Source organism: Procambarus clarkii, chromosome 25, assembly GCF_040958095.1.
Source record: "Procambarus clarkii isolate CNS0578487 chromosome 25, FALCON_Pclarkii_2.0, whole genome shotgun sequence".
NCBI classification, from domain to species: domain Eukaryota; kingdom Metazoa; phylum Arthropoda; class Malacostraca; order Decapoda; family Cambaridae; genus Procambarus; species Procambarus clarkii.
The window spans coordinates 5437964-5464212 of record NC_091174.1 but is presented as its reverse complement, the minus strand read 5'-3'; the positions used below and the strand labels follow the sequence as shown (position 1 = coordinate 5464212).

General features: G+C 47.6%; 1 protein-coding gene across 4 annotated transcripts in view; it reads right to left on the bottom strand.

Annotated features, from left to right (window-relative positions):
- The window catches only part of LOC138368617 (katanin p80 WD40 repeat-containing subunit B1-like), a 119022-nt gene that overhangs the window by 70791 nt on the left and 21982 nt on the right, over positions 1-26249 (bottom strand). The window contains exons 1-2 of one of the 4 annotated variants that reach the window (XM_069331210.1): positions 21774-21876; positions 13996-14579 (exon numbers count right to left, since the gene is read on the bottom strand). The exons of 2 other annotated variants lie outside the window; for them this stretch is intronic. In XM_069331210.1, coding sequence (XP_069187311.1) covers positions 13996-14113 — 118 coding nt within the window. In that variant the 5' untranslated portion in view covers positions 14114-14579; positions 21774-21876. Of the gene's footprint in view, positions 1-13995; positions 14580-21773; positions 21877-26249 lie in introns of those variants that run through there. One more of the 4 variants, XM_069331212.1, reaches the window with a different exon arrangement.

The window sequence follows — 26249 nt, the reverse complement described above, 5'->3', positions numbered from 1 at the left end:
ACGGACTGTACTGCAGGTCCGTTATCCGGGAGGGACGTCTCCCTACACCCTCCCCAGCAACGCTTGTCCTACCTTACCTTGAGGCTACCTTGAGGTGCTTCCGGGGCTTAGTGTCCCCGCGGCCCGGTCGTCGACCAGGCCTCCTGGTTGCTGGACTGATCAACCAGGCTGTTAGACGCGGCTGCTCGCAGCCTGACGTATGAGTCACAGCCTGGTTGATCAGGTATCCTTTGGAGGTGCTTATCCAGTTCTCTCTTGAACACTGTGAGGGGTTTGCCAGTTATGCCCCTTATGTGTAGTGGAAGCGTGTTGAACAGTCTCGGGCCTCTGATGTTGATAGAGTTCTCTCTCAGAGTACCTGTTGCACCTCTGCTTTTCAACGGGGGTATTCTGCACATCCTGCCATGTCTTCTGGTCTCATGTGGTGTTATTTCTGTGTGCAGGTTTGGAACCAGCCCCTCAATTATTTTCCACGTGTAAATTATTATGTATCTCTCCCGCCTGCGCTCAAGGGAGTACAGATTTAGGCTCTTTAGTCGGTCCCAGTAATTTAGATGTTTTACTGAGTGGATTCTAGCAGTAAAGGATCTCTGCACGCTCTCCAGGTCAGCAATTTCTCCAGCTTTGAAAGGGGCTGTCATTGTGCAGCAGTACTCCACTCTAGAGAGCACAAGCGTTTTGAAAAGTATCATCATCGGTATAGCATCTCTAGTGTGAAAAGTTCTTGTTATCCAACCTGTCATTTTTCTTGCAGTTGTGACGGCTACTTTATTGTGTTCTTTAAAGGTAAGGTCTTCCGACATGAGTACACCCAGGTCCTTTACATTGCCTTTTCCTGCCTCCAAGTTACTTTTATCTCAACACGTGTTGTCACGACGTAAAAAATACATTAGTGATAACAAGAAAATCGGTAGTGACGCACGCTCAAGGGCTCCAGGGGCAGGGGGGATGAGGGGGGGAGGAGGTATGAGGGAGAGGGGGTATGAGGGAGAGGGGGAAATGAGGGAGAGGTGAATACCCCTGTCATCCAGTCACCAAGACAAGGAAGACAGACAGACAAGCTTCCCGGACACGCCTACAGGAAACAGGGAAACTAACGGCGAATGTATCACCAAAAACACCAACGGGACACAAGAAATGGAGGACACTAACGGTATAAACATCGACGAAGCGCAATGTCCATGAATGCAGCTGACCTTCCAAAATACCAGTGCATAACAGAAAAGTTATGGAGAGACATGTGCAAGCCTGGCCATGGTCTGCAGGCTTGTCATGCGAGTGATTACTTGATCAAGAAGGCTGTTTGGGGCGGCACGTAAGCTGACATACTCAGCCGGCCCCTCCTGCAGGAACTACACCAACAAGGAGACACAGGTGAGAAGAGATCACCTAATCTTCAAGGAAGACTGAGCTACCTAAGACATGTACCTAATCCGTGTAGTCAATCTAACAGGCAGGTTCCGCGAAGTCAATTTTGAGAGCTAATTTTAACTCATGGCCGCGGGCGCGAGCAATAACAGCCATGATCACCAAGTTAATGTATCCCCAGCTGTATCCTATAATGTATCCCAAAACAACAACACTGTATATGAGGAGAGGGAGGGAGGGAATTATCAGCGGAAGAGTGCCAAGCCATTACGACTATATAGCACTTGATAAGATGTCAAGATAAGGACTTGATGATGGGACGGGGGGAAAGGAATGGTGCCCAACCACATGTGGACGGTCGGGGATTGAACGCCGACCTGCAGGAAGCGAGACCGTCGCTCTACCGTCCAGCCCAAGTGGTTGGGTAAAAAATGCGATAATACGCCACGCACGACCGATGCACAGTGCCACAAAATACACACAGCTTCACCATATCATCAGAGCCACAGCGCCAACCTGTAAACCAACATACATCTGGCGCCAGGATACATCACCCAATTTACGAATCTACTTACGAAAGGTCCAGGAGCTGAAGATCAACTCTACCAAGCTGAGAGAGAGGCACGTACACACGCGCCTGCGCCACGAGTGTCCATAGCCGCCATTGAACAATCATGACAGCCTTGTTTACATATATTAAACAGTTGATGAGCTTCGAAGCACCACAAGGTTGTTCATAACAATAACAACCAGGGGTTGTGAAATTCCCAAGCTTGTAAACTGTTTAATAAAATCAAGCAAAGAAAAGATTGTTCGAAGATGAACTGGTTACGTAAGAGTTAAGTACAATACAACAATACCAACGGAACAGGGCAGCCACAACAACTGCTGCCCACCACAAAACTACAACAAAAGACTCCCCATAATGGGCCCCAAAACCACACCGTACCAGCACACACACACCCAGCCACAACAGGCCTGTGGATTATTAATCTTACTGGCTTAAGCTTGGCTAGCATGTCACAACCCCAACACCCTCAACCCCCCAATCCCCCCTTCCAGTACCCCTTCTAGAACTAACCCCACGTCCCCCTCTCCTCCCCTTTCCCTCGCTCAGAGACTCACGCTGGACCTATTATCTTCATGACCCCCCTCCCCCCCCCCTTACACAGGTCTCTCCCCCTTTCGTTATTACCTCCTGCCTATTCTCCACATCTCCTCCACATAATCCAGTTTGCACACCTTTCCATAATTGATCCGGAATTCCTGGATTTAACCTGATGTAAACTTTCGCGTCGCATATATTCAGGGAATTTGGTGATCAAATATGCAGTAGTCGTTCCATTCGACCCGCCGGAACAATTTCAATCGTGATTCCCAATATTCCATTTCTCCATCATACACAGTAATTTCCACAGGCACCTTCGACCGCCAGTACGAGATCGACCGTCGACCTTGATTGTGTCTTGTTCATATTTCTCGTTCACCAAAATTACGCATTTGTCGAGTGAGCAACCACTTTGTGTGCAATAATCTAATCTTTAACAATTCTGATTGTCCACCAAAATCGACCCCACTCGTCTGAAGGGTCAGACACCTGCTTGATACCTGCTTGGTGGGGTTCAGGGAGTACTTCTACTCTCCAAGCCCGACCTGAGTGACTTGTGAGAGTTTGGTCCACTAGGCTGTTGCTTGGAGCTTAGACGGCCACTAGGCTCCACTAGGCTTGGAGCTGAGACGAGTGAGGTGATTTTGTCAACATATCTGCCCCGAGGGGAAAAAAATAGCAGCCCACATGAGTAAAGAACCTCAACATAGCTACCGACATGAGCTAAGAACATAAAACATTCTTCAAGACAGTGAACCAACGTCACGTCATGTCACCTCAAGTCAACCCTCAGCGTCTTCCACGTGACAACAGGCGGTCAATCTGTAGAACGATGTGTTCCATTATTCAGAAAATGACACATTCCGCCTTGACAAATATCAATCACCTTGAGAGGAGCCAATACCGTCGTCGCGGCGTAACCGCCACACTAAAAGCTTGCCACTGGTTTCCTTGGTAACCCTCACCTGAGAGCCAAACACACGTTGCATAGACACATTCACTACAAACACAAACAAGCAACATTTGCCTCGATTACGAACACCTGACATAAAACACACACACACATTCACACATAAATGTACCATACACATACAATAGAACTACTCAAACAATCTTCGGCTTTATTACTCCAGGCAGTGCCCGCCACCGGCACTACCCAGGCAGTGCCCGCCACCGGCACTACCCAGGCAGTGCCCAACGCTGGCACTACCCAGGCAGTGTCCAACACTGGCACTACCCAGGCAGTGCCCAACACTGGCACTACCCAGGCAGTGCCCAACACTGGCACTACCCAGGCATTTGGGTAGCACAATTCGCCTTGTCCTGTGACAATGTCGAATAATCCAGAAACTGTTCGACAGCAGCGAATATATAAAGAAGGCCCCAATAACTCTCTACCACTTATAAATTCATGTTTACGTTTAATTTAACTATCCAGGGCAGTGAGACACTCTTCCTACACTACCCGGGGCAAGGAGGCCTAGTCCCGGAACAGAGAGATTTGAGTTACAAGGAAAAGCAACAGAAATTAAACCTCACGTCACTGGAATAGATAAAAGTTAAGCAAACGATGATTACCACATACAAAGTTTTCTGGAAAATTGACAGAGAAGATAATGATAAGACTATTTAGCACCGATGGCACTAGGAGATACAGATGGCAACTGTGTACCCAAATGAGCCACGGAGTCATTAGAACGTATTTTGTTTAGTGTCAGTAGTTAATAAATAGAATGCATTAGGCAGTGATGAAGTGGAGGCAGACTGCATACACAGTTTCAAATGTAGATATGATAGTCAAATATGCCCAGGAACCTCTTCATCAGTTGAGAGGCGGGGCCAAACGAGCCGAAGCTCAACCCCCGCAAGCACAATCAGGTGTCTAGGTGAGTACACACACACACACACACACACACACACATACATCCACCAAACCCACTACACAGGGCAGGGCAGGTTACCTTGCAATGATTTCGGGGCTTAGTGTCCCCCCGGCCCGGTCCTCGACCAGGCCTCCTTCACTACACAGACCCACCCACTACACAGGACAGGGAGACACCCCACACACTGTTCATGGCGGTAATCAGACGCGCTATTCCCCCGAGAAATACCACTATCCACTCGACATCTACCCGGACACTGAACGCCGGCACCCTCCACGAACTATTCGCACACTCCGCTGGCACCATCCAGGTAGCAACTGGGCGCCACTAACTGAGGCAGGAGGAAGGTGCCACCCCGACCCCATCACCGGACACACGCACACTGACCCCATCCTCCTGCAGGGGAGGGCTACACGCGCCAGGGGAGGGCTACACGCGCCAGGGGAGGGCTACACGCGCCAGGGAAGGGTATATAGGAGGGCCACACGCCGCATGGAATAGGAAGAGGGCTGGTGATGGGAGGGAAGGGACTATAAAACCCTTTCCAACTTTGCATGATAACTTCACTTAATTGAGATATAGATAAAGACCCCCCTTCCAACTAATCCAGATAACTTATGCCTCCTTCCTCATAACATTTGTAGGGGAGCAGAGAGGCGAGTCCCCCCCCCCCTATTCCTTTCTCCCCCGTGACCCCTCCCTTATACCTCCCCCCCCCCCCTCGGCTAACCACCGTCGATGAGAAAAAAAAGTCGTCGTCGTCAAGCAACCCACCGAGACGGCAACACCATTTGTCGATATAGTCTACAGTACCCCCCCCCCCCTCCCCCCTCAAAAGTACTCCCTCCCCCTATTGTTCTCAACCTCATCTTTCTCAGATGTTCACAACCCCCCCCCCCTCTCCTTCCCAGATGGTTGCAACCCCCCCCCCCCTCCCCTTCCCAGATGTTTGTAACATCCTTGAATACTGAACGCTGAATAATAACTCTAATTAAACAACTAACTGGCTGAGACTGGCTGCGTGAACTTGTATGTACACCACCCAAGGCTGTGTGCACGTGTGTGTACACACAAGGCCGCGTGCACGTGTGTGTACACCCAAGGCCGCGTGCACGTGTGTGTACACCAAAGGCCGCGTGCACGTGTGTGTACACGCAACAAATGGAGCACGCACACTACCAAGAAACAATCTCTAGTCAATAAGCTCAAACAAGCCGTCCAAGGTTTTGGCGACACATTAACTCCGTCAACCTTTATTGTCTCTAGGAAGGTTTTCCTGTAACTTCAGATAGCCTTAAACTGTTCACTTGAGACACTTAAGTTCCAGCTGTGTCTGAGTACAAGTGAGGAGATGAACATCCCAGCGGAATTTCTTCCTATTGGGGGTGTTGGACACGCTGCTATGGTGGCGTGTCCACTCACAGGATGAGTGACGCTGCCCAATACTGTCACTATGGTGGCGTGTCCACTCACAGGATGAGTGACGCTGCCCAATACTGTCACTATGGTGGCGTGTCCACTCACAGGATGAGTGACGCTGCCCAATACTGTCACTATGGTGGCGTGTCCACTCACAGGATGAGTGACGCTGCCCAATACTGTCACTATGGTGGCGTGTCCACTCACAGGATGAGTGACGCTGCCCAATACTGTCACTATGGTGGCGTGTCCACTCACAGGATGAGTGACGCTGCCCAATAAACTTGTCCTTCGGGGCAAAATATATATATATAAAAAAGACAATTACAGAGGCACTGTGTTTGCCTTCCGGGTCCACGGTACTTCATTGCCCACGACTCCCCGGCACTGATTAGTGCCACGGGCTCCTCGTGGGCAGAAACTAATCATCGTCGTCGTCAACATTGCACGACAAGGTCGCTGTAACGTGTTGCCTAACCGTACTTCCTGTACACTCACGCACGGTCGCTCAAATACACACACACCCTGCATAGATTCACGCACATATCCCCTTTAACATTTATCTTTTCCCAGTAAACCATTATTATCAACTACTTGTAAGCTTCTCCCCTGCAATCATCTTTGTCTAGCAATTCCTAGTACTCCATAATACTGCTCTCTGTCTCCTAAATTACAACCCACTGCTTAGCTCTAGTGCGCGTGTCGCGCCACAAATGTAAAGCTACATGCGCAAAACAAACAAGTGAATTCAAAACCAAACAGTATGGTTACTCCTGAAATCCTATCAAAGAAACAGGGTGGGGAAGGTGAGAGAAAACGGGTCCACGCGGGTACTGCTCGCCCTGACAGCTACTTAAGAATAAAGCTAGAAAATCGTATAGGATCTCAAGATAATTATAAATGTAATACTGGAATCGTTATATAAAAACATTTATCACTAATGACCAGCCACCACCACTACACGCTACCATCACCAGAAACTATAGGAACCACCACCACCACCAGGAACCACCCGGAACCACTATCACTAGACATCACCAGGAACCACCATCACCACACTACCTGCGGGTCACTTCCCGAAGCCCGGGTGTCAAGGCAACTTACCTGCAAGAGCAGAAGGAAATCATTAGCCATGAGAATCACCACAAGGCAGCACTCGAGAATACTTAAGCTTGAGGTCACGAACAGGAATAATGATAAATAAATATAATGAGATTATAAATAAACCTATCATCAAATAACACCTTCAAATTACACCATTTATATAAATAGTAATAAAAAAAGGCTTCCATTTTAATAGGCAAAGCATATAAAAGTCATCTTCGACCATTAATATTAATCAAAGCAACAGTGAATCGGTAAATTAATGAAACAAACGAGCATTAACCACCAAGGTCAAGTGATACCGCCCACACTATCACCTGAGCAACACACACACACACACACACACCGGACATGGCCACATTCCCAGATACAACACTCCCACCTGCTGGTCAGTCTGTATCACATGTAAGACAAGCAGCAAGCTCCTGGAGGGGGAGTGAGAGTGTGTATGTGTGTGTATGTGTGTGTATGTGTGTGTGTGTGTGTGTGTGTGTGTGTGTGTGTGTGTGTGTGTGTGTGTGTGTGTGTGTGTGTTCTCACCTAATTGTACTTCCGGGGGTTGAGCTCTGGCTCTTTGGTCCCGCCTCTCAACCGTCAATCAACAGGTGTACAGGTTCCTGTGTGTGTGTGTGTGTGTGTGTGTGTGTGTGTGTGTGTGTGTGTGCAACCCGTTCTCGCACTTGCTTAGTCAATATTGGCTTATTTAATAAATGCATATGTGACATACTAGTTGATTTTAACATACTAAGAAGGTTAGGTGAGGTCGGTGTTTTCTATGAAGCTTTTCAAGGTAAACTAAAATATTCACAATCAATTAGTATGTCACATATGCACTTATTAAATAAGCCAATATTGACTATAAGCAAGTGCATATGTGACATACTAATTGATTGTGAATATTTTAGTTTACCTTGAAAAGCTTCATAGAAAACACCGACATCACCTAACCTTCTTAGTATGTTAAAATCAATTAGTATGTCATATATGCACTTATTAAATAAGCCAATATTGACTAAAAGCAAGTGCGAGAACGGGTTGGTGTGTGTGTGTGGGGGGGGGGGGGGGTTGTAAACATTCTACAAGTCATCTCACCAAAACTGATCTTGTAATGCGTGCATGATCTTCAGAACTGTTGTGGAGTGTATACAGCTATCAAACATGAGAACAAAGCACATGTCAAACTAAAAGGGCGAGATACACAGGTAGATTTAAGGTTTAGAGCCAGTTCACCGGGAGAAAAGAAACAGACATGGTCACAACATACAAAATACTTATTGGTATCGAGACTCTTGAGAGGGATCAAGACGAGGTGACACTGGTTACCTTGTGTTGGCTCCGAGGAGCAGCATCCACACGGCCCGGTCTCTGACCAGGCTCCTGGTTTGTGGACTGTTCAACCATGATGTTTAAGACATCTGCTTCCAGCCTGATGTATGAATCACAGCCCGGTTGATCAGGTAGTTTAACTAAATACCCAGATTAACTTCAGAGGGATATTAAAAATACATAAAGGGTAAACTATGTGGAAAGCGTTGAGTTAAAGTGTTAGGTGTTAAAGTGTTCAAGTGTTAAAGAAAGCGTTAAGTGAAAGCGTTGTGTGTTAAGTGAGGAAGGCCGTCTCTATCCCTACAAGATGAAGCAATCTTAATCTACCTCCTATCCTTTGGCCAGAGGAAGGGTTCAACAAGTCACACTTGAATGTTCGCCGGGTCGACCAGGCACGCACGCCTCCAAGCTCTCCTCACTCACCAAATGAGACGTTCCGTAGAAGGCAGCATTATTAGACTCGCGCCAGCGGTCAGTGAAGTAAGGCGGGGCCTGATTGTGAGTGGCACCACACACTCGAGGAACACACACACACACTCGAGGCACACACACACACTCGAGGAACACACACACTCGAGGAACACACACACACTCGAGGAACACACACACACTCGAGGAACACACACACACTCTCGAGGAACACACACACACTCTCGAGGAACACACACACACTCTCGAGCCACACACACTCTCTCGAGCCACACACACACACTCGAGCCACACACACACACACTCGAGCCACACACACACACTCGAGCCACACACACACTCGCCCTGACCATCAAAATCACGGGAGCAAATTAAAACGCAGACTGCCCACTTGCCTAAGGAGAGGCGGCTCCTAATTACAAGAGCCATTACCACTGTTGGAGTATCCAACAACAGTATGCCACTAACAGATCTCTCCAACGGATGCTTCAACCCCAGACAATTTGTCTCCTATGATGCGTGATTGTAACCTCACTTCCGAACTGTTATTTAACTAGTTTTCAACAACATCAGTTTAAACCAATTATTCTATTAAAATAATGCGCGTACAACTCCATAATGATTTATAAAAGGCCTTCATCCATGTTTGTACTTTAACACTTGCCGGTGAAGTAGAGCCAGGAAATAAACACTCAAAGTGACTATTTACGAAACCTTTACATCTTCCCCCTCCCCAACCGTGACGGCTCAGTTTACATTTATTAATCAGTTCATGAACTCCTAAGCGCTACGAGATTGTCTGTAACAATAACACTTGAGTTGCGTAGCGCTAGTTTCTAAGCTGGGGGAACCGTTTTAATGAATACGTATTAAGTGGTGGTAATGGAGGAAAGATGTACGATATCGTGAGGGCGCGGAGGTTCACACAGCCGCCGCAGGGAAGAGTTTCACCTTGGCGCCACCTCCGCCCGCATGTCAACAATGAGAGGCCGTGGGAATACTAACCTAACTACCCTCATTACTTATCTTCTTCCCCCTCTCAACCCCCTTTTTTTCTACAACTACTTCTTGGTTCTTCCGTGTGTGTCTCTCTCATGTGGGTGTCCAACCACTTGGGCTGGACAGTAGAGCGACGATCTCGCTTCATGCAGATTGGCGTTCAATCCCCAACCGTCCAAGTGGTTGGGCACCATTCCCCCCCCCTCCCCGTCCCATCCCAAACCTTATCCTGACGTGATTCCTTGTGATATATAGGCATAATAGCTCGGCGTATTCTCCTGATAGTTCCGTCCCTTTCTCACGAGGACGGTGTTGAAACAGCGCAGGTGAGAGTGATGACGACACACCCGAGGCAGTAAAGACTGGCCAGTGACCACCCCAACACGCACCCACCGCCACCAAACCATCATACAAGCCACAAACTGCCACCGAAACAAAACATCGTAATGCATTCAAATAAACCCACAAAGCATTGCAGTAAAACGCAGTTAGAAAAGCATGATAGAAATAAAGTGGCTGCAATATACCACAAAATACAAAGTATCGTATTCCATCACATCCCAACACCAATATAATACAGCCATCACCACCAAGGTCAGCAATATCCCGTGGTTATATTCAGTGAGTTACGACAAGACGACCCTCACAGTAGTAAGGAGCTCTGCTGTCTCCACACGCGTCCAGAATACTCCACACGCTGATAAAACAAGTGATAAATGCCACTGCACAAAACACTTGGATGTAGAGGCAAACTTATTATCTCTGCTTCAACACCAACGTGCGTGTGCGTGCGTGTGTGCAGGTGTGTGCAGGTTTGAGGCTTAGCTACAGCCCGCAACTTCGTGTTAAATAACCAGACACCGTGGAAAGGTAGAGCAGCACACAAGTAAAGAATGCCAGAACCACCGCCTGCCTGCATGCATGTTCCTCCCTCCCTTCCCCGCATCATGTCTGCCTGCTTGCTTGCTTGCTTGCTTGTCTGCTCCCCCCTCCCCCGCACCATGTCTGCTTGCTTGCCTCCCTGCCCTCCCTCACCTATGTCTCTTCCCTGCTTGCTTCACTATGTCACGTCCCCTTAGCCAGCTAGCCTGCTTGCTTGCCATTCTGCCTACCTGCATCGCGCTCTGGCGCAGGGCGTTCAGTACCCCAGATGCTTTAAACTCTTTAAGACATTCCGACAGTGGCCAAAGTGGGGGCAACCCGGCCTCCTCCACTTTGGTTTGTATCTCTATGCCACTGGTCATGTGGACAACTGACATTCATAAGCTCTGTTGTGTCGTAAGATCACCCCACTACTGAAATATGTCATGAAGATCGAGAACCTATAACTCTGCTTGTTCTACGCCTTCGTTACCAACGCTGCTAACGCTTACACGCGAGAGTAAACACGCTTTGTAAACCAAATGTTCTATCATGCGTCATATACACCAGCTTATGTAACTTAAGTAGAGAATGATTAAACTCGTGCATTTAACACATTATCGAGGAATAGAGCTCAGAGTTACAGTTTTTGTTTTCATGTACTTACACGGAGCGTCTTAAAGTATACGTGTTTGACTGTGTTTAAACACTATGTTCAGCAGTGTATGTAGCCGAGGTGTAGAACAAGGCGACTTCATGTTCCGTCTTAGACTTGCACGTTGTATTCCAGTTTAAGCTATCACCTCCCACGCTCCAGGATAAACTATCTCGTAACCGTTGTGTTGTTGTTATAGATTCAACTACTCGGAACAAGTTCCAAGTAGTTCTAAGTTCTACGGGCTATGGTGAGCCCGTAATGGACTTACCCGACACAGGAGCGGTGCTGTGATCTCGTAACCTTCAACATACCAGGATATACCGTCACCTTCCATGCTCCAGGACCGGTCACCACCTCGCCTCCCTGAGTCACAAGTCGAGCCTGGCCTCAGGCTGGGCTTGGGGAGTAGAAGAACTCCCAGAACCCCATCAACCAGGTATCAAGCAGTCCAGGACCAGTCACCACCACGTCCTGGAGTCCAGGAAAGGTATCACCCTGGGCTACTGGACTAGTCCCCAGTACAGGATCACACACCCCCTACATACCAATACCGATAACCTCATCACCCACATGAAGGATAAACTACAACTCGAAAGCTACATAGCAGTCGATCACTGGCCTCCAGGTTAGCCACGCCCCACCTTTTAGATCCAGCAAGAGAGAGGGACAAACACCTCAGCTTCAACGCCCGAGAGAGAAACCACCACCTCACCTTCAGCCTTACAGGGAAGAGCGTCCTTTAGTATTCCACAATAAACCTACTATCCCTGCGGGAGGGCAGCGGCACCCCATCCTGGAGAGCCACCTATCTCAACACACGAAAGAGTTAAAAGTTTTACTACATGGTGCTACATAGCCTTCCGGGCTTCGTGCTTTCTTTGGATAAGTACTTAGTTCATTTATTATGTTCCCCCATACCCATCTTGTGGGCGGTAGTGGAAAGGGTGACAAAGGTGCATAATAGGGTCAGGGGCTGAACCACGCAGTTCATTTAGCTAAGAAACTAGTAGAGTAATACTTACTATGAGCCATGGGAAAGGAAAGCTTTCAATCTGATTACAGGAGTTAGAGGGCGGGAGGAGGAGGAAGGGGAGGGGGAGGAAAAAAGAAAGAAAGAAAGAAAGAAAGAAAGAAAGAAAGAAAGAAAAAAAAAAAAAATAAAAAAGAGAGAGAGAGAGAGAGAGAGAGAGAGAGAGAGAGAGAGACAGACAGAGAGAGAGAGAGACAGAGAGAGAGAGAGACAGAGAGAGAGAGAGACAGAGAGAGAGAGAGACAGAGAGAGACAGAGAGAGAGAGAGACAGAGAGAGAGAGAGAGACAGAGAGAGAGAGAGAGACAGAGAGAGACAGAGAGAGAGAGAGACAGAGAGAGACAGAGAGAGAGAGAGACAGAGAGAGAGAGAGAGACAGAGAGAGAGAGAGACAGAGAGAGAGAGAGACAGAGAGAGAGAGAGAGAGAGAGGGGGGGGAGGGATGGGGGGAAAGGGGGAGGGAGGAAAGAAAAAAATGTATAAGGCAGAAGAACTATCAGCCAACTTATTCCACTCAAGGAGAGCGCACACTCAGCCCAGGGAAAATTATTACGTAGGAGAACAGGGGAGAATCAGCCCTTCTATGTGGGAACTGAATCACCAGATTTCCATCCATGGCCTGGGAGGCATCACCAGGTCTGTTAGATCTCCCTCACCATCTACCTGAGAAACTTCTTCACCTCGTTAAACATCATAAGCAACGTAGACTTGATCTTGACATGTCTCACTCAACATGGGCGTCGAGAACAAACAGCTGGACTCGTTCTCCAGCAATAAACTACTCTTTCAACGAGGAAATACTGCCTCGGAAGCAGCAATGAAGATGTAATTGTTAGTTAATATTCCCAAGCCCCTTCCCGAATGAGTTATCCTCACCCCACTTCCAAATACATAACCTTCCTGATGGATGATTGGTGAAGATTAAGCCACCCAAAAGGTGGCACGGGCATGAATAGCTCTTAAGTGGTGGCCCTTTTGAGCCATTACCAGTATCAAGAGTTGATACTGGAGATCTGTGGAGGTGCGACTGCACCCTGCGTCACGGGAGATGTCTCCCGTGAACAACCTTCCGTTCAGCCCATCAACTTACGGGCTATTCATGCCCGTGCCACCTCTTAGGGTGGCTTAATCTTTATCACCAGTCCATCAATTACCTACGTGTCTTCCAGGAAGAACATTTGCAGGGGGGGGGGGGGGGGAACTATCAAAACGCCTTGAGTTCATCAGCCCACCTGTCTTGTCCAACCACCTCCCCCCACCTGACTGGTACGACCACTTCCCCCACCTGAATGGTGCTGCAGATCTCCCCCCCCCCCTCTTCCCTTGACGGGTACTAGCACCTTCAGGTTCAAAGGGAAATCTTGACCCGCATTGCATGCCCAGAGATGCGCAACCTAAGGTCAAGTACCAACAGGTTGCGGGCAATCCCGGTAGTGAGCGCCTAACTTGTCTGACCTCTCTATAACTATTGCCTGAAGCAGGAGGTCAGGGCAAGCTACGGGAGGGGGGCAAGGCCATATGTTACTCTCCTGTGGCAGTTTGCCGAAGTAGGGTTGAATGGGAGCGGGGACCTGCCAACGGAGCAACCATGAGTGTCGTGTTGACAGAATGGTATTAGGAGAAAGTAATGAAGGCCGGGATTAATAAACTGCATCAATAATTCGCCTTTGAAGAGTGGTGCTCGCAGTGTTTCCGGACACGCGAACACCCCCCCCCCCTCCCTCCCTCCCTCCCAGCAGCATATGTGAACCCTAGCCATGCCCCAGCATGTGGTACCATGTGTTAGAGGAAACAAGAGAGGGAATGCTTACTTCTGGCATGCATGACCTGACGACCATCGTCTATCGAGGTCCTGCGACGGCGGGTGATGCTGAGTGTGCGTCGCTTGATCTCCGGCTTCTTCAGCGGTGACCTTGATTTGCGGTCCATGGCGGTGGCGGCGGCGGCGGCTGGGGCGCGGGGGACTGCAGCAACAGCTGTTGATGCAGAAGGCGCAGTAGCGGGAGTGTTGCCACGCCCCCGCGGCCCTCGCCGGAGTATCTCTGGCAGTGTCACGACTCCAGAGGACACCACTTGGCCGGATCCATCCTTAATGCAACACCGCACTTTGAGCTCTACACGTGGGCTGACTACCTCCTTGTGTCAGCACAGAGAGCACTTTACCTTCTCGGATTATAGGAGGCTTAAAGCTAGCAGGTCTCACATGAGCACTTCACAATGCTTAACCATGCACCACAGCTCACCCTTCACTGTGCACCTCACCCCTTACTGTGCACCTCACCTCACCCTTGTACAATGCACCACACGTCAGTACCGTCACCATAATCTGGGATCAATCAGTCACTCGGCCAGCATATGTCACGACACTATTGCTCAAAGCAGACACTAGTCAACCCTGTAAGCAAAAACACATGTAAACACACAATTCCTTGGAGTGCGCAGAAGCTACCGGTGGTAAATCTGGGGTCTAGGTGGTGGTGGCCAGAGGTAATAGTACTAGCAAGACGGGAAGCCCAACCTCGAGGTACCGGAGCAGGAGAATTATAGTGCTGAAGGATGCCTCAAGATTTATTGCGTCCCGCACGATAAAGATACTGATCTCTGGGATCTTTTAGTGCCCCCGGCGCAGTCAAGGCCAGGCGGACACCGCCTCCATCCCCGCTCAACACGTGCGCGGTAATCGTTATACCCCTTACCCCCCTTTGCCCCACTAGTACCCCCTCTACCCCATTCCCCACTAGTACCCCCTCTGACCACAGCCTCATCAGTACAACACACGCACTCTCACAATAACCCCGCTACCCCCCTTCCTCTTGCAAGACGATCCCTCGTACAATCCTGCCTGACGCCATATTACTCAGCCTTCGCATGTTAGCGTGCCAGATGATGCCCACACCACCAAAATACTTTAAACATTACAGCTGATATGAGAACGGGGTGTGGGGATGGGGGTCAGAGGGGGACGGTAAGGGGGGACAAAGAGAAGCTTCAAGCAACCCTACAGCGTCAACATTGTCCCAAGTTTGGTGTGTGACTCGGCCGATGGCCGTGTCAAGGTGCAAGGTTACGACCCTTACAAACATGTTCCACTCTGGTAGGTCACACAGCGCGCACGTACGCCCTCACATAACCTCCCCACGTGCCCTTCCTTCTCAATGTATGCGTCGCGACCCCCTCCCGCGCCTGCCCCACGTCGCGACCCATCAAAACTCCACTTTAAGGTCTAAGCCTTTAACAGTGAGACGCGGATGTCAACATTACCGACAGTTCACACACACTTCCTAATCAATAGAGCTCCCTTTCATTTTGTTGTGAAGAAAAAGCGCCTTTATGCCAGAAGTCTTCCCGGCTTGGCGTCTTCTTTTGATAATTACTTAAGAACATAAGAACAAAGGCAACTGCAGAAGGCCTATTGGCCCATACGAGGCAGCTCCTATTTATAACCACCCAATCCCACTCATATACTTGTCCAACCCGCGCTTGAAACAATCGAGGGACCCCACCTCCAGCACGTTACGCGGTAATTGGTTCCACAAATCAACAACCCTGTTACTGAACCAGTATTTACCCAAGTCTTTCCTAAATCTAAACTTATCCAATTTATACCCATTGTTTCGTGTTCTTAAATAACTTACTCCTTAAATTTCGTGTGCGTGTGAAAGACTATTCGTTCTCTTTAATCTAATGTGTGTACATATGCTTTTCTCCATGATAAGGGGAGTAAAGTAAGAGAGAAGTGTATGAAGGAGACCCCCTCTCTTGACAGCTGGGGGTGGGTGGGAGCAGGTCCTACAGCCGAGAAACAGGTGGGCCGTGGCTGTGGGGCAGGAAAACCCCGCTGGTCCGCAAGAGAAATTGCCTGACCTGAATTGCCTGGCGCCGACTAAACCGGTGAGAATATACTCAAGAAATATTGCCGGAACAAAAGCGGAAGAGTTCGAGACAATATTAGACAACTTCCTCGAAGACTGACCGACCAACCTGACCTAGCAGTAGCCTGTTGGACCAAGTTATCACAAGATAAACCTGGCCAAAAGTACTCCCAGAACCCACGCCAAGTGCTCCAGGGACACATTGTACCGGAGTGGCCACCAAGAAGCACTGGAACATTTGCTAAATGCTTATGTGAAAACACTCGCATACTGTCTGGAGTATACCTGGAGTATACCTGGCGTGGGCACTGGGAGTTGGTCCAACAGGCTGTTGCTTCGAGCGGCTCGCAAGCCCACATATCCAATACAATTTGGTTGGTCAGACACTTCTTACACCTTTCTAATCGTTTCTTGAACACGTCCACTCTTGTTCCGACAGTATTTCTAACGTTTGCTGGCGTCACCACACACTGGTGTCTTAAGCCTTCAAAACACACACAATAACAAACTTAAAACGAATTTAGTTGGTAGCCGAGTGGTTCCTCTGGCCAGCCACAGCCACGAGCCACACACGTCACCCACCAACGCTCGCATGACAAGCTCAAGACAAGTCTCCCAAGACCTTGAAGTGTCAAGAGAAGACTGCCAGTCACACACCCACTTCCTCTCATTCATCACCTGCTTCTTAAGTCCCTACCTTCGTCTGCACACGCCGAATATATTACAAATATAAAGTTAAAGAATACAAAAGCTACTAGTAACCAATAAAACTGCTGGAGCATAACGGTACAAAAACAGAAGCCCAGAGCTGAGTCATCAGTGCTCGCCAATCAGTATCTACCGAGACGTGAGGTCTAGCTCCTGTACCCCGCCTCATGGCCGTCTTGTACCCGTGGCGCTATATTTTATCTATTCTGACGTAAGACTGCCTTGTCGAAGCTGGCTTTAAAGTTCTATATATTTCCATGTAATACTAATTAATACCGGTGTTATCTCTTATCTACCGGGGCGAGGAGTGTGTGCGCGCGGGGTGGCGAGGGACCACGTTATCAGGACCGGCCAGTACACACACACTGACAAGAGGCCGTCACAAGTAGACGAGAACTGACTAACGGCACCACATTCACGGCCACAGAGCAACGGTTACTCTGCCGCCACAGTCCTCACTCACAGCCTGACGTCACCACGCCTCGGTGCCTTGGTCTTTACGACGTCACCACGCCTCGGTGCCTTGGTCTTTACGACGTCACCACGCCTTGGTCTTTACGACGTCACCACGCCTTGGTGCCTTGGTCTTTACGACGTCACCACGCCTTGGTGCCTTGGTCTTTACGACGTCACCACGCCTTGGTCTTTACGACGTCACCAGGCCTTGGTGCCTTGGTCTTTACGTCGTCACCACGCCTTGGTGCCTTGGTCTTTACGACGTCACCAGGCCTTGGTGCCTTGGTCTTTACGACGTCACCAGGCCTTGGTGCCTTGGTCTTTACGACGTCACCACGCCTTGGTCTGTAACGTCACCAGGCATTTGCATGTCCACGTACGAAACCTGTACATCTTTCCTCAATCGTGACGGCTCAGTTCACATTTATTAAACAGTTCATGAACTCCGAAGAGCTACGAGATTGTCTATAACAATACTAATCTTGGGTTGCAACGTTTCCAAGTTCATAAACTGCTACAACTGTTGTTATTGTGATAAACAGCCTGTAAACAAAGCCGCCAAAGATTGCGAGAAGATGGACATGTTCTTAAGTGCATGTGTAACTGCTTCGTGAATCTGACCCCCGTGGTTTCGTAAATGCCTGAGGGATCCTGGCGCGGATGGTCACAGGAGACAGCCTCGTTGAGGTCAGGACAAACTATTACTCTTACAACTCAAATCACACTCTCAAGCTCTCACAAGTCAAGCCTGGCCTCGGGCAGGGAGTAGAACAACTCCCAGCAACCTTCCAGCAGGTGTTCACTTACTATTAACTACTTCAAATACACCTGAACCTAATAATATATATATATATGTAAAATTATATATATATATATATATATATATATATATATATATATATATATATATATATATATATATATATATATATATATATATATATATATGTAAAATTTTAATAAACAGGCAATAAACGCCCTGCAGTACATATGTATCGGAACACTGAATTGTACAGCGTGTAGAGGGGAATGGGATTGTACAAAGTGGTTACGAGAGTTTGGTAGTGATGCTGTGTGCAAGTACCAGGATGATGATGTTTAAGACTCGCTACCTGGAACAAAAAGTTCCAAGTAGCACGGGCTATGGTGAGCCCGTAGTTGTCATTAAAAAAAAAGTACCAGGAGGGGCTCAACACCTGGTGCCTGATGGCACCACTAGAGAGCACCTATGCTATAAGTACGAACTGACTGTTCTTCTTAACCCCCCCCCCCCCCACACACACACACACACACACACACACGCGCGCACTCTTATTTGTTTTACTGATGCTTGGAGCTCTCCAGTGTATATATGTTGTTGCCTAGCAATGTGTAGGCCTACTACCACTTTGTACAACCAGGCCTATTTACTACCTCCTCATACAACCAGAACCGTCGCATCTATACATAAAACAAAGTATTAGATACAATGTGCTTCATCTGAGTTGTCAGTTACAAACTCTTATACGTTCTCTCTTAACAAATAGATTCTCATCTAGCGTGATTCCCACAATTTATAGCGTGTTATTAACACTCAATCTCCGCTTTTTCACACACACACAGTTTGTCAATCTTCTCGTACCTTCACTTTCCTCTAATACACACACTTATCCCACGTCATCGTTTCCTGCAGGGTTGGCGTACGATCCCCGATGGTTTAAGTGGTTGGTCATCAGTCCTTCACGCCGTCCTCCTATCCTTTCTAGATAACTTCGCCTCATAATTGCCTAGCCAACTCTTATCCACAAGGGGGACTGCCATCATGCTGTCGCTCATGTGATCAAATCATGTTAAACTCTCCTCAACCATATAGCTTAGTGACTGTTGTTCACATCCTTCCAAGACGTAGATCAGACCACACACTAGAAGAGGGGACGACGACGTTTCGGTCCGTCCTGGACCATTCTCAATCGACTTGAGAATGGTCCAGGACGGACCGAAACGTCGTCGTCCCCTCACCTTCTAGTGTGTGGTCTGGTCAACACACAAAGAGACTGCCCAGGGTAGAGGATTATGTACTAATAGTGTCCTGTTTCATGATCCCTTCCAAAAAAACTCTTATTAACAAACATTAACCCAATAAAATATAGGAACTTGTCCTGACCAAGCAGACGTCCGCCGAGTGCTACGCTATCACACGTCTAGCCATTGTTATAGCGAAATGTTATCTTGGAGAAGATTTCGGGGACGCTAAGCCCCGAATCATTTCAAGATAGCAATGGCTAGACGCGTGGTAGCGCAACACACAGCAGACGTCTGCTTGCCCAAGACAAGTTCCTATAAATTATTGTGTTGTCGTCGCAAGACCAATACGTTGTCGTTAGCAGTCACAGCACTGCTCCTGTGCCAGGTAAGTAAGTTACGGGCTAACCATAGCCCGTGCTACTTGGAACTTGTTCCGAGTAGCTGAATCTGACACAACGTCGCAATACCACGTCACGGGAAGCTGTGTGGTTACCTGCATCGTTCAGTCAAGGCTGCAACCAATTATATTACTGACTTTAACTGCCCCTTACATGTCCTCTCCATTTTTTTCAACAAATACACATTGCCAACCATCACGCATGATGGTTGGCACGCATCAATAAGCCCAAGAGGGCCCTCGGGGGACCAAGTCCTTCCTTGGGTCCCGTGGTAGTCTAATTTGGGGTAGGCTTCTGTGCATGTCAGACTCGTATAATAAAGTTCACATCTTCCTGCAAGTTTAAGATGAATACTGTTGGGGGTCTACTGTCTGTCTAAAGGTTCTGGTCAATATATTGCAGATATATTGACCAGAACTGACGTACAGGTTTTGTTCCGTTTAGTTGTCGCATCACTGGTCAGACGGCGTGCAGCATCGGGCGACTCCTTCACCGTCAATGTAGGTAGGCTGATGAACAAATCAACAAGGGCCGTGACGAGGGTTCGAACCTACGTCCGAGAAGATCCCAGACGCGCGACTATGCCACGACATTGTCTAAAGATGACAAAAGAACAAAATAATTTGTTCATTTGATCCATCACGCTATTGTTATTTCTATGTTTAAGGTAGACTTATAATTGTACTCATTTTTGGTTTGCTTCTTCACGAACATATTTTCATAAAACTTAGTGTGTGCATTATGGTGGTGGTGACGAGATTTTCCTGCGCTATGTTATTTTTATACATTACTCATAAGAGATTAAGAATTAATCAAAACGCAGGCGATGAGTCGCAATAATGTGGCTAAATCATGTTGACCAGACCACACACTAGAAGGTGAAGGGAAGACGACGTTTCGGTCCGTCCTGGACCATTCTCAAATCGACTTGAGAATGGTCCAGGACGGACCGAAACGTCGTCGTCCCTTCACCTTCTAGTGTGTGGTCTGGTCAAATTAATCAAAGTATCTATTTTCCTGTTCTTTTATCATGTTTTAGCCACGTAAAACGCTAGTGAGACTGGACACTGTAATGTATTGGCAAAACCTTAAAACAAAAAATTGTGGCCGATTTGATAAACAAAAAAATTGTTAATTGTTTAATCTTTTGCTGATGTTAAAATCTGCGACTTCAAATTATGGGGCTGTACAAGGCAGCTAGAATTACACTTAAAGGCAAAGAAGCAAAAATATCCACGCTATCAACATGGAAGAACAACCTTTAAGAAAAAATTCCGTCACTAAATTTTACACATTCATTCATTCTTAAATGACTAACAATAATCATTCTTAGAATGTTCTTTGTTTTTACCGCTTTAGTGGTATAATAATCAGGTCAAGAGTAATAATAATAATAATAGCATGTTCCCCAAAATTTCGTTTGGCACGTGAGAAAATTTTGTACGGAAGATTTGGCGAGTTTAGCGCGCACACTTAAAGAGGTAACCCACCCCCCTGCTCTACACTATCCTTAGTGCACTAAGCTGCTTCAATGTTAACTTTTCATCCAGTGTAGAGAATATAAACGTATCAGGGATGTGAACGAAACGGTAATCACCGTTTCCACAAGTAGTCAAAATATATAAATCTTACACATATATATTTATATATATTATAAATATATTATATATATTTATATATATATAAATATATATAATATGTATGTGTGTGTGTGTGTGTATTTTCTTCCAAATGAGCGCGCATTCGTAGGTGGAAATGAGAGCACTGCTCACAGGAGCTCTCAGGAGCTCAGTGAGAGCTCTCACTGAGCTCAGACGAGTCTGAGCCCAGCCCCGCACCACCACACATCACTCGTTAAGTGCACCACAAACACAACCTTCTCAGCCATCATCAACGCAATTCAACTTCCACAAAGACAGTTTTTTTATATTTCCACGGCCGCTATACGCGACAAATGTATGTATGATTCCGGTCTTATTGCGAAATATGCATGTCAAAATGCATTAGTCACTCAATATCACAATCACTTTCTTTTCCACACAAATGCACTTGCCAAGATAATAAATTATAATCAATTCTCGAGTTTTAAAATCCTTTATTTCAGCGTATCACCAGCGCGGGCCTTGTCATTTACTACACGAATATATTTACAAATTAGGGAGACACCACGCGGTTCTCAAGAGGACACGAGAGCGAGAGCAGCACACTTCCTCTCCCGGTGCTGGGTAAAACCACACTGAACGCCGGATTCAAAACAAAGGCCACTGTCACCCAGGATGCCAAGTAGCAGGTAAACCAAAAAAAATAATACGTATATTTAAACAAAGAAAACGGTGCCACGAACGAGCATACGTTCTCATTTCCATGGCAAACTAAAATAACGTGTAAAGTAGTTGTATATTCGACACGGGTTTGAGTACTCGATGCAAACACACGGGGTTGAGTTCGTACAAGATGCTGGTAGTCGGCAACCTGATTTCTTCCCACGACTGGCCGCCTACTGGCGAACTAACCCACACGTGTTGCCATCCACTAAACCTACCCTGGGGAACCGATGCCGAAGGCTGGTAATCCCTTGGTACAGAAAGAGGCGGCAGAGCTGGTTCACCTTCGAACAAGTTTCCTTAGATGGTCAGGTGGTGATTGCCGATGGAAGAAATACGTGATTGTGGCGAGTTATTTAAAGATAAAATTATTGGGTGGATCGACTAAAATGTGTAAAAATGGATTGTAATAGAACCTTCAGTTCGGAAACGAAAAAAGTAAGAGAAATGGTGTTGGCGAGTTAGGGAGGAGAGGAGAGGAGAGACTTGAAGGTGTGGTTAGGTAGGAGCAGTCACCACACTACCACACCAACCGTCAAACACCTCAAGTTCACCTCCAACACCCCCCCCCCACCCCACCCCCATCAATCCTGCTATCCTCAATGTCGTCTAATCAACGGAGTTATTCAAATTTTCCGCCCACAGCCCTCTGCAGCAAGACCAACCGGACGAAACAAATCTAGTTCTTACAAGTTTCCGACGGGCCGTTCCTATCAATAGTGACATAGTTGCCAGTGATTGATTGATAAAGATTAACCTATCCAAACGATGGCACGGGCATGAATAGCCCGTAATAGTTGCCAGTGTGGGGTTGCCTCCTATTATAGCCAGTAACCTTTGTAGAAATAATCTCTGTGCTTTCCCAGTGATTGATTGATGAAGATTAAGCCACCCAAGAGGTGGCCCGAGCACGAATAGCCCTTATATACAGTCTTAATGACTTGGCGCTTATATGATATCCCATCCCATTTCAAAGTCGGGCAAGCTGCAGGATCTTACAACTTTAGCTTCATTAGTCCATTAACGACCCTAAAGCTATCCTCAAAGTGGCAGAAAGGTTACATACTCGCATATACTGTTAAGACGAACGAGTTACATGTACTTATAAATTGATGTACACGGCAATGTTAAGTTAAGGAGCAGTAACCGGATGTTTACAGGAAGAGTAATGTTAGTGCAGACGGCATGCGCCTTGGGGAGAGAGGGGGGGGGACATTCGTCATGGATCTAGCGTCTATGAATGAGAGCGCCCCCCCGGCACGGTCTTCCTCAATGTCGCGTCGCTGCTCATCCCAACCAGCAGGAAACACTGCAGGCCAGGAAGCGTGAGCCATTATTGTGGCGGAGGCACCTGGGCGGGGAGGCCAGATGTGGGGGGTGGGACAGGTGTGGGGGAGGCGGCCAGGTGTGGGGGAGGAGGCCAGGTGTGGGGGGGCCAGGTGTGGGGGAGGCCAGGAGTGGGGGAGGGCCAGGTGTAGGAAGGGGGGCCAGGTGTAGGAAGGGGGGCCAGTTGTGGGAGAGCCAGGGGGCGGGGGAGCTCTCATATTATCATAGGGGACACAATTTTAACCCACCCGCCTCCCCCACTCCCACAACACCCACCGCTGAACCACCACACCCTCCTGATCACCCCTTCCTCCCAACCATGCAACGCTTCACCTTTGTAAACGCACATTAATGACTATGTAAAAAAAGGACACCTCGTACACTTTATGTAGGGCAGACGTAAACCTGTATATACATGTATTTATGTATGTAGGTTAGATTAGCAATTTAAAAGCACTACAATAACTTTTTTGTGGTCGATTGGTCAAATAAATCATTGAACTATATGATTAACCCTGTCAATAGAGGACAGCAGAAAATGTATATATATGTTGGTTAGCATTGTTAAGTGTGTGGCCACGTCTGTGGTAGACATAAACAACTCACTACCTTCCTCAGACCTCACCAGTGCCGTCGAGGAGCCTCAGGGTTCCGCAGATCTGGTAAACAAGTGGTGGTGGTGATGTCTCGTAGTGGTGGTGATGTCTCGTGGTGGTGGTGATGTCTCGTGGTGGTGGTGATGTCTCGTGGTGGTGGTGATGTCTCGTGGTGGTGGTGATGTCTCGTGGTGGTGGTGATGTCTCGTAGTGGTGGTGATGTCTCGTGGTGGTGGTGATGTCTCGTGGTGGTGGTGATGTCTCTGGCTGGTGGTATCGCCGCTCCTGCTGAGTGTTACTGCTCCATGCTTAAGTAACAGTTACTTCTCCGGCACTATTCTTCAGCATCACAGCCGTGCATTATCCTCATCCTTTATCATCCTCCTTCACCCCTCATTCACCCTCTTCATCCATCGTCCTCATCCTTATCATTTTCAACCATCATTCAACCATCAATCTTCATCCTCATCCTTTTTACCATCAACCTCATTCTTCATCACTCAACCTCACCCTTCATCATCCACCCTGCTCATCCTTCACGATCATCCAGGACAGGGTCTGGGATGGGTACCTTCACCAAGGTACCAATGAATACCTTGGTGAAGGTACCCCCACTCAACTGCTGGGGTTGAAAATAGAGAAGCACTCAGGGTGGGGTATATCCCCTCCCTCTTGATCCCCCCCCCCCCACACACACACATCTGAGAATGTCCGTGGCATATGTTGGAGTTGGCTAGCACAAGAACTCCCGTGGGAAGTCTGAAGCAGGCATTAAAAACTGTACACCACGTACGCCAGACTAATTCTGGAATATGCAACGCCAGTATGGAGCCCTAGGCTGGCGTCGAGCGAAAAAGATGGAGAGTCCAGATGTCGCAAGCCCGGAGAGCAATAAACGTTTTTAAACTGAACCTCCCGTCACTGGAGGAGAGTGCAAACGGTAGACATGATCACGACATACAAAATACGAAAGGGAAGAGAGAGACTGTGACACGAAGCACAGATGAATGGGAGGACATCATACGGGTATTAGCAATAACCTCAACGTCGGGGAAGAAAGGTAGAATAAACTACGATAGACAGCCCAAGTGGAGGAGGCAGAACCCTTCCATGGACTCTAAATATGATGACAAACCCAAAAGGGTTCCGTCGTCAAAAGGTTCAACCCGTCTATTCAAGGTTATCTTGAGGTGGTCCTAAGGAGCAATGCTCCCTCGGTCCGGCTTCTGACCAGCCCTCCTGGTTGGTCTGGTCAAGCAGGCTGCTAAGAATCGAGAATTAGGTACTGAGGATCAAAACCTGTAAACACAGACGAGGCGAGAGTTGAGTATCCAGAGCAGGTTCTAACCCCCCCCCCCCGTCCACACACACAAACCAAACGTGCCGGGAATCAATCTCAGCGTTGAATAATTATTTAGGGAGAGGCAAGTCTATAGCATCAAATTTAAATGCTGCTGATAATAACCAAAAGATTATAGATGAGAGGGAATCAGATTATAGCCACGTCCCAGGAACCGTATAAGAGGAAGATACAAGTGCCAGGGATGCCACCCAGTACACACACGACTGGGACACCACCACCACCAACCAGTAATGTATAATTATTAACTGTAAATATATAGCTAAGAAGATGGAACACTGTAACTAGCTGATATTATAAGGTGTTGAAGGATAGATTAAATTGTTAATGTAATAATCTCCACTGAGGTCTGATAAAGACCTTTTGTGCTCTCTCTAATTCTTTTTTTTTTTTGCGCTACCGCTCACAGGATGAGGTGCACAATAAACTAACGGCCTCCGGCGGCAACAATCGAGACAGCAGCAGCAGGGAACAACGCTCAGCGCCGAGGAAATGTACATGTTCATCTCTCAGAATGTTTGGTAATATGTTTATTGTTTGTGATGTGTCTATGTATGTATTAACACGATGTACTGAACGGGGTGAGAATAGCTTGAGCTACCTCATCCCTTTGTGTGTATCTTACATCAATAAACTTATTTCAATTTCAATTTCAGCGCCCAGACTGAAACAGCCAGTAAATATTCCCTTTGATATCTCACACACCTGCGTCAAGCACTTGTAAATAACTTGCAACACTTTCACCTTGAAGAATGAACTAAAGAATATATTAATGACTAAATGTGTTCTGCCTGTTGTCGCAACACGGAAGGTCACTGACGCTGTGTTGCCTTGGAGACAAACCAGAAGCTCGACAAAAACCTCCTACCAAGATCTGGTTTAGAGTCACTCCACAAAGTCTCCATAACCGTGACCAGACATCAAGTACCAGCATCTATTAGGACACGACTTCCCCCGTCCCTGTCTGGCCGCTCATCGTGCGCTCACACGACTACCTTTTTTTCAAGGGGGTCAGGATTTT